The 9,192-nt window shown below is 35.7% G+C and overlaps 1 protein-coding gene across 1 annotated transcript; it reads left to right on the top strand.

Moving 5' to 3' along the window:
* The first annotated feature begins 5,404 nt into the window (after positions 1 to 5,404).
* LOC109861924 (protein ANTAGONIST OF LIKE HETEROCHROMATIN PROTEIN 1-like) lies at positions 5,405 to 8,797 on the top strand. Its single transcript, XM_020441779.1, has 4 exons — positions 5,405 to 5,464; positions 6,902 to 7,172; positions 7,807 to 8,666; positions 8,792 to 8,797. The coding sequence occupies exons 1-4, from the start codon at positions 5,405 to 5,407 to the stop codon at positions 8,795 to 8,797; spliced, it is 1,197 nt and encodes a 398-aa protein (XP_020297368.1).
* Positions 8,798 to 9,192: the final 395 nt, after the last annotated feature.

Here is a 9,192-nt window from a genome sequence, read left to right as displayed (position 1 = left end):
GTTTTTTCGCAGATCGTTCATTTGGATGGCGCGCAAGCTAGGCCGCCTAAATTATCACGATTTAATAACGGTAATGTGTCGTTTGAATTATAAATACAAAACAACACAATAATCTCGGTGTTAAGAAAATACGAGCCAACGCAAACGTCGAATAAAACACCNCAACTTATTCAATTAAATGAAGTACTAAACACACGTAAACGTATCAGTAAGTGTGTGACTACTTAGTAATTGTTCAATTTTGTAATTTGACAATGTAATATCAGTTTATTTTATGTTTTTTTGTTTTTATTCAGACAATTTATTTTTTATATTCTGACAGAATATACATATAAACAATTATGTGCGTGTTCTGTGCATCTCACGAATTTGTGAAAAACTTATGAGTTTACATTTCTTTGGTTATTCATAAACAAACTCATATTTACATTAATAATAATAATAAAATACAATTACTTAATCAAACGGTCGATGCAAGCAGTAAAATATAATATGATCGTGTATAAAAAATAATCTTTACTAAATTATTAAATTAATAAACGTTTTGTTCCAAGGATTCGGATCTTCTTGAGTAAAATAATAATAAATTGCAGTACACTCGTGAGTTCTTGCGCAGCATCCTTAAAATAATTGAGCACAACAAATTGGTTACTAAGATATTTAAGAAAGGATACTGTGTACTCACTTTCTTAAATATCTTATATTACAAAATTTGTTGTGTTCAATTCTTTTAAGGATGCTGTGAACTCACGAGTATTGTATCTGCAATTTATTGTTATTTTACTCGAGAAGATCCGAACCCATGGACCGAAATGTCTATTAATTTAATAAAGATTACTTCTCATACACGGTTATCTTGTATTTTACTGCTCGCGTGGGACTTTTGATTTATCATGTAGCAATTTCACGAACGAATCATTGATGAAAAATTANTTAATTTCTAAAAAAACTAAAATTGAGACACTACCAATTTAAAACATTTGTGTCGATTTGTAGGAAAGATGTCGTTTTCAATTAATACTATTTTATCTGTGTAGAATATTTTAATTTTTTCTGTGTTGGGACTTAGAATATTTAAAATTTTCTTTGTATTGGGACTTAAAATATTTTAGACCTAGAATAGGTTTTTTGTGCGTCTGCATTTAGGATACCTTTGCGTGTACAAATCGAATCTGACTTCGGGTCTGTTTGATGGTTAGAGTACATAATAATAATAATAATAATAATTCTCCTTTTGTACCTCGCACACTGGTGTAACAATTAGTTGATTTTGCATTATTTTGATTACTGTTGGTTATCACTGCTCACCCTACGTCACTTCATCTCAAAAAACGATGAAGGTGCACACGAGTGCACACTCGTCATTTCCTGTTACTCCGGTAATACAGAAGGGGCACACGAGTGCNCACTCGTCATTTCCTGTCATTCTAAAAATACGAGAAAGGTGCACACGAGTGCACACTCGTCATTTCCTGTTATTCCGGTGACGAGGNAGGTGCACACGAGTGCACACTCGTCATTACATATTGTTCCGTAAACGAAAACGGCTGCACACAAGTGCACACTCGTCATTTCCTGTCATTCTAAAAGTACGAAGTAGGTGCACACGAGTGCACACTTATGACTACCTGGTCCTGGGTACTACGGTGAGAACGGTGCAATAAAGATTGCACGCTTCTTTGTTGTATCTATTCCTAAGCTCCCATCAGCCAGAGGTCCCGGCTCCGCAAAGGAGGCGGCGGACCCAACGTAGAGGCAGGGGGCACCACCTGTGGGCCCTTCCAAAAGCCTACGCGCGCACTAAGTTTTTCTACACCGCGGTGCTTGANACTACCCGTGCCCATGTGACCAGTACGGAAGGACGCGCCGCGAACCCTCGCACGACAAATACAGTAGAACGCGCCGTTACTCGGGTCCCGCAAATTATTGGTAATGACAGGTTTACGGGGCGGATTACGATCACCCGACCCACATAGAGTTTGATTCCGATTACCCGCGGTAGGACTGTTCACCAGGCTACGGTTTTCTTGACGGATCCACGGTTTTGGGTGTACGTGGAAAAGCGACGCAAGGTGTTGTACCCAACTCGGAAATTCATTCACAAGCATCGGTCTAACCGGGCGCCGTCAACAAAGGTCTCGTGCGGAAAACAGTAACCNGCAATGTACATTTAGCATACATAGGCCTACCTATGTGCATCGGACGATCGCCACCTCTTAGTAAACCCGGCGAGTATATCAAGTTGACGGAAGCGTTTGATTTCTTGCAGAAGTATAACCTTGGCCGNTGCCGGCTGGTGGCACAGGCCTATCTTAAATTGTTAGACAACAATATCTACTGTACGTGGTGTACCCACAAAACAGACGACGTCCTGATACCCGAGGCCGTGATAAGCCACAGTATCTCGATTGGGACCCAGTCCACGGATGTGTTGTGCGCCAGGTGCTCGCGAAATTAACNATACATTGACCGGTAAAAAAGTGCGTGAAGTGCCACTTTGCTTACATCGCTTTTATCGCGTAACACACCGACGATTTTTATACGCTCTAGGACTCTACGGTATACATAATTGACGGCCGTTTAATTTAATCCGGAACAGACGACCCTACCCCAGCTCCCGGTCATATCTTCATCCTCCGCCCCGGTAAACCTTCAGGGTTGACCAAAAAAAAGGACGTACGTCCGGTAGGTGTAAACGGCCGCAGGACCGTGACCCGGTCTCTGGGACGTAACACTTGTTATGTTTTTCTGCGGTTTTTTTTCCGATATTCTCAGTAACTCACACCGCTGCCACCAAATTTTTATCTCTTTATGTTTCGCCTAAGTGCGCAAAGTCACGGTCCGACGACACTGTTTACACTTGCTGAACGTACGTTTTCCATTTTTGATCAGCCGACTGAGCTTTACCGGGGCGGAAAATGAGGATTTTGGTCGGGAATTGATGACTGGAGTGACAAGTACTGATTGTTATTTGANTACCGACCGTTACGGACTGCGGCTTAATTATCGACAATTACCGACTGTTGTGTGNTTACCGACAGTTACCGACACTTATAGACAGTTGCCTGACTACCGACTGTCTCTTGGATTACCGACCGCTACTTTATTANCGATGTACTTACAGACTTAGTTACCGAGAGAATTACCGACTTATGTATTCTCCAAAATAGCAAAATTACTTATTCTTAGTTCTATTTTCTGAATACAACATCTTTCGTCTTTTCTCTGTATATACTTTAACTCGCGGGTCTGATGGCGGAATTGTTGCCGAGTACACCAACCTTGGGTTGTTGAGTTGTATTGACTTCTACCTTGGTCTAATAATAATGCGATGATTCCCTAAGTTTGTTATACTTGTTATAAGTAACGCACGGAAAGGATCTAGCAAAATGTTCTCCTGTATTTGTTGAACGCGGAAGTCTGTTCACGTCGCGNCCTGCCGTGTTTGTCGACCGGGTGTTGNTTNTCTCTAAGTATAACGAGTCGAATTGTCCATCACGCGCGTAATTCCTTAATANATTTCNCAANNGATAGTTTCTGCTTCCCCGACGCNTGCGACGTTTTCTCTGGCGGCTTGGAGTAACTGGATGGTGTGTCTTTTAGGAACAGATACACAGAATAAGCATGCAATCAAGTCGCACCTCTATNNCTCTTATATCTTGAAAAAAGGTGACAAGCGTGCACTTGTAAGCACCTTTNTTGTCTACGGAACAAAAGAAAACGACAAGCGTGCACTCGTGAGCACCTTTTTTGTCGACAGAATGAAAGGAAATGACAAGCGTGCACTCGTGAGCACTTTTCTTGTCTACAGAACAAAAGGAAACGACAAGCGAGCTCTCGTGAGCACCATTCTTGTATACGGAATGTAAGGAGACGACAAGCGTGCGTTCGTGACGCACCTCTCTTGTTTTAAGTATAGGACTGACGCGTGAGAAGCCAGAATCTACCTAATATGTTACGTTCCAGAAGCCGTGTCACGGTCTTGCGGCCGTCTACACCTGCCAAACGTACGCCCTCTCTTTTTGGTCACCCCTGAGGCTTTACCGGGCCGGAGGATGAAGATATGACCGGAAGCTGGGATAAAGTGTCACGTCCGTAGACATGGTGAGCCCCGGTTGACCCGATTTACCTATTCCTTTTTTTTTCTTTTTTCTCTTTTTATCTTATTTTATTATCATGTAGTGTCAGTAGTATCTCCCATTGTCAAGCGTCCGCAAAGACGGTAAACTACGGTCCAAACCACTGTGTCATCACCTAAACTTAAGAATTTAATACTCCAAGTCGCGTTTTTTACTTACCAATTTTGCAAGTGTCGTCTTCACTGTTGTTTTGCATTCATTATGTTCATATACTTGCTTGTAACATATTCTACACGTTTTGTTAGCTTACAAGTAAAATTTACCTGTTGTATACTCTGACAAAATCTGATTGGTCGTTTTCCTAGTACCAACCAAACTGATTGGTCAATGATTTTATCGTGGATTCCGACCTGTCACGTCCTTGTAAGTCAGTTCCCATAATTCTTTTTCTACAAATCGGCCGAGAATTTGGTTAAAAAACCGTAACATCATCGGAGTGGTCAAAACAGTTTTTGTCAATTCTAAGTTTCTAGACGCCTACAAGTTGCAACAACTGTTGCCTCCTTCACAATTCGTTCAGAAAATTGGTCCCAATTAGTAAACTCATATAATTGGCTGATTGCCTGGTGACAAACAACCTGATTGGCTGAAGTGCAAAAACTTGCCGTACTAAATGACACATCACGTAGCAACTACGCCAAATTAGCCTTCTCTTGAAATTCATGTTTTAAACCATTGAAAGAAAAAAAAGAAATCTCACTGGTTAACCAGTTTAGTAAACCGCGTTTGATTGGTCAATAATTTTGTTGCAATTTTTAGACTCTCTAAACGGCTGCAAGTAGGGTCCACTAAATCTTTCTCGAAAGTACGTTCAGGAAAATGGTCAAAAAATCGAGAAACGATTTGATTGGTCAGTAGCTTTATCACTTCTTTTAGTTTCTTAAACCCGTGTAAATACCACCCGGTAAATCTCGTTCAAAAATCATTTCAAAAACCCGGCTAGAAATCAATAGGTGTTCTGATTGGTCAAAAGAGTCTTCCTTAAAAACGCCGCCTTTAGTTTAGGCTTTGCGCTTCTTGACCATAGCATGTAAACTTTGAATAGATGCGAGTACAGTAAAATAAGCCGTAAGACACAACGTTAAGAGATAACTCATGCCGGTAACGGGTTCTACTAATACCTACCGTTCCTTTCAAATACCAGAGTTGGTAATAGTACCAGTACCATCATTTTACCATACTTAAACGTTTGCCACGGTCGGTAAATTAACAATTGCCAAAAACCAAGTTTTCGAGTAAATTATCAACCCGCATGAATTAGCATCATGTTTATGTTACCGTTAGTCATCAGTTTAGTAACTCAGATCAGAATCAGGCGGCAACCCGTAAGTTGCAAAATTAGGATTTTAGAAACTAAAAGAGATACAAAAAAACGGTTTGCACCATCGTCTTCGGCGTAAAAAACTGCACAATACCAATGTGCTTTGTCTAACTATTGTTGGTACCCAACGATTGTTTGAATAATTAAATTTATCAACTTTTTATTCCGTGGTATTTTGCATCTAAGTACTAGAATAAAGAATTATACAACTGTTTTTCGGTAACTTTTTTGGTTTGCAAGATATTTAAATTGTTTATTTTCACTCATGGCCATAATGTACAAATTAGTAAACATTGAGGCTTGGTGGCATAAACTTTACTTTACAAGTAACCTCACAAAGAAAAGTCAAATGGGGTCAAATCCGGAGACCGAGGTGGTCACGAAATGACCCCTTCGCCCTTTCCACCTATTTTGAAAGACCTCATTCAAATATTGACGGACAATGACACCATAATGAAGTGAAGCTCCATCTTGTTGGAAATAAATTTCATCCATATTTTCACCAGCTATGTCTCAAATAGCTCGAACAATTTGCTCGCAAAGCATGACTGTGTATACCTGTACTGTCAAATTGCTTTCAATAAAGAAATAGCCGACTAGTCTACGATTAAAAATACTGTCACGTCCCGACATTTTTACTTGCATCTCGTCCGCAATGACGTTAAACTACGACGACAACTGTCGTCCGCAATGACGGTAAACTACGACGACAACCGTCGTCCGAAATGACGTTAAACTACGACGACAAACGTCGTCCGCAATGACGTTACACTACGACAAGAACTATCATACTATAATCACATACACTATATTGTAATTACATATATTATAACCACATACAACTATGGCTGCTTTCCTTTTAGAAGACACAAATGAACACAAATTGACACAGATTAACACATTTGAGTACAGTGTGTCACAGTTAAATGGAACGCGATCTGCACTATGTGAATAACAATTTTAACTTAACCTAACCTAATCTAATTTAACCTACAAATTTTATTGTCGAAAGGTAATACGAGTTACAGTGATAATACAGCATTAAAAAAGCAATTTAAAAATTTCTCAAGCGCGCGTGATGTATGCATATAATATATATTCTTTATATATAAATATTTATATATATATTTTATGTGTTTATATATTTTATTTTATATTTTATCTTATATTTTATTTTATATTTTATATATGTATATTCTATATATAAATAAATATTTTTATTAGTTAAAATATAAAAATACGATTTTATTGTTATTTACTTATATTTTATTGTTTTCTTGTTATTTTTACTTTTTNAAAAATAGTAAGATTCCAAGAAAAATTAATAATACAATGTTTATTATATATGTTATAACGTATATGTAAACTGGATAAAGAAATAAATTAAGAGTGTACATATATTTTTATATGATTATTAATATATGTTTGTTATTTCCTGAAGATGAATCCAATACTGAATCTTTTGATGGAAAACAATGGTAGTAGCAGTAGCAGCAGCAGCAGTAGCAGTAGTAGCAGTGACAGTAGTACAGAATTTTCAACAGATGATGATGAATATAATCATGACATTTTGTTTCCAATTGTTCAAATACTGCTAGCTGGTCGTAAAAGACATCGAGTGGATAATTACATCGACGTTGTACATAGCCTGACGGATGCAGAATTCAAAGAACACTTCAGATTACATCGTAATATTGCAATGACATTAATCGGTATACATATAAAAATTATTTATTAGATTACACATTTTGTCACCGTCACAAATGTTAATCTATTTTACATATTTCATGAACATATAAAAAATAATTCCATTTTTTTCGATTTTCTGTTTTTGATATTATTTGATATAAAATAGAATNNTTTAATTATTTAAAGCAAAAGAGAGAAATTCTTGACAAAGATATAAGTATATTTATACGTTACAAAACGTGTACAGAAAACTATATGAATGTTTTGAACTTTTAAAACTAAAAGTACGAAAATGTGACTTTAATAAGTTCTTCTCTTGTAGTCTTTATATGTTAAAGAAGGCAATTTCACAGGTTTACAAGTTAAAAAACACAAAATAATAAGAAAATAATAAAATAAAGAGCATATCTTACATAAGATACAAATAACATTTTACAATACAATTTAGTCTTTTTTACTATAGATATTTTATATCTGTCAGAGATATAAAATAGTTTATAGTCTAAGACTTCTTTGCCTTTGACATATTTATGAATTATATACGCAATTTTTGTGTGATCTTAAATATCAAATAGTTGATTATATTTATTTTCTTTATTGTTATTATTTTAATCAAGTTTACTTTTATAAACTTTCTTTTTATATTTGGATTTTTAGATGAACTTGCAGAAAGCGGAATTCTGCCATCACATTCATTTGGTCGACCAAAGATAACCGCAGAATGGAGTTTACTTATAACACTATGGTTTCTTGGTAACACTGAACCATATCGTACTTTATCAGACAGATTTAATGTATCTATATCATCGATATTTCGAGTTATTCGGCGAGTGATTAGTTGGATTCAAACCAAATTAGATGATATAATCAAGTGGCCAGAAGGAGAATCATTAATTGCAGTAGCTCAAGGCTTTCAAAATAAGAGAGGAATTCCAAATTGTATTGGGGCAATAGATGGTTCACATATCATTGTATCACAGCCAAAAGAAAACACTGCTGATTACTGTAACAGAAAAAAACATTATTCGATAATATTACAAGCAGTTGTTACATCCAATATGCGATTTACAAATATTTATTGTGGTGAGCCTGGATNACTTCACGATGCTAGAGTATTACGGCGGTCAAGTCTTTATTGGGAATCAGAAAATAATAGAAACAGACTATTCCCAAACAGAACATTTATATTAGGTGACTCTGCATATCCATCCTTATCTTGGTTAGTACCACCGTTTAAAAATAATGGTCACCTCACAGCACAACAAATTGAATTTAATTTTATACATTCATCTACGCGCATGGCAGTAGAAAGAGCTTTCGGTGTTCTAAAAGGACGTTTTAGGCGTTTAAAATTTTTTAACGAATATCAAGATATCNAATTTGTAGTTGAAATAGCTGTAGCAAGTTGTATTTTACACAATATATGCATTGATGCTTTTGATGATGGTATGGATTTATATGATGAAGATAACGGTTCAGATATTAATATAGATATAAGAGAAAATAATGAAAATGAAGTAAATAACGATCGAAGATCAAGTTTATTTTATGAAATGTTTCCACAGTGAACAAAAATAATTAGATAAAAATAACTATAATATTATTATATTTATAATGTAACACTTATTTGTTGTACTTTTAGAAATAAAATTACTTTTATGCAAACTCCTACATACATCTGTAAATTATTGTTACCAAAAATAAAATTTCTCAGTGCATTTGCTTATAATCTAAANAAAATTTCTTGAGAAGCATTTGCATAAATTTGCAAATACATTGTACTAAATAAATGTACTATATAATAACTTTTGATGAAAAAAACTTATTAAAAATACTAATAAATCAGTTCTTATTATTGAAATGAGATCACTTTGAAAACTCTTAAACACTTTACTAGTTCAGTAACGATATGCAACTTTTAATAATACTAAAATCTCTATGGAAATTGTTGTTAATCTAACAAATATATATNTCTATAGTTATATTGAAAGTATATATACTTTTCAGTTGAATCATATAAAAACATTTTAGTAACTCTTATAT

This window comes from Pseudomyrmex gracilis, unplaced genomic scaffold (genome assembly GCF_002006095.1).
Source record: "Pseudomyrmex gracilis isolate BER0280 unplaced genomic scaffold, ASM200609v1 scaffold_1148, whole genome shotgun sequence".
Lineage (NCBI taxonomy): Eukaryota > Metazoa > Arthropoda > Insecta > Hymenoptera > Formicidae > Pseudomyrmex > Pseudomyrmex gracilis.
This window is presented reverse-complemented; position numbering and strand designations above follow the sequence as displayed.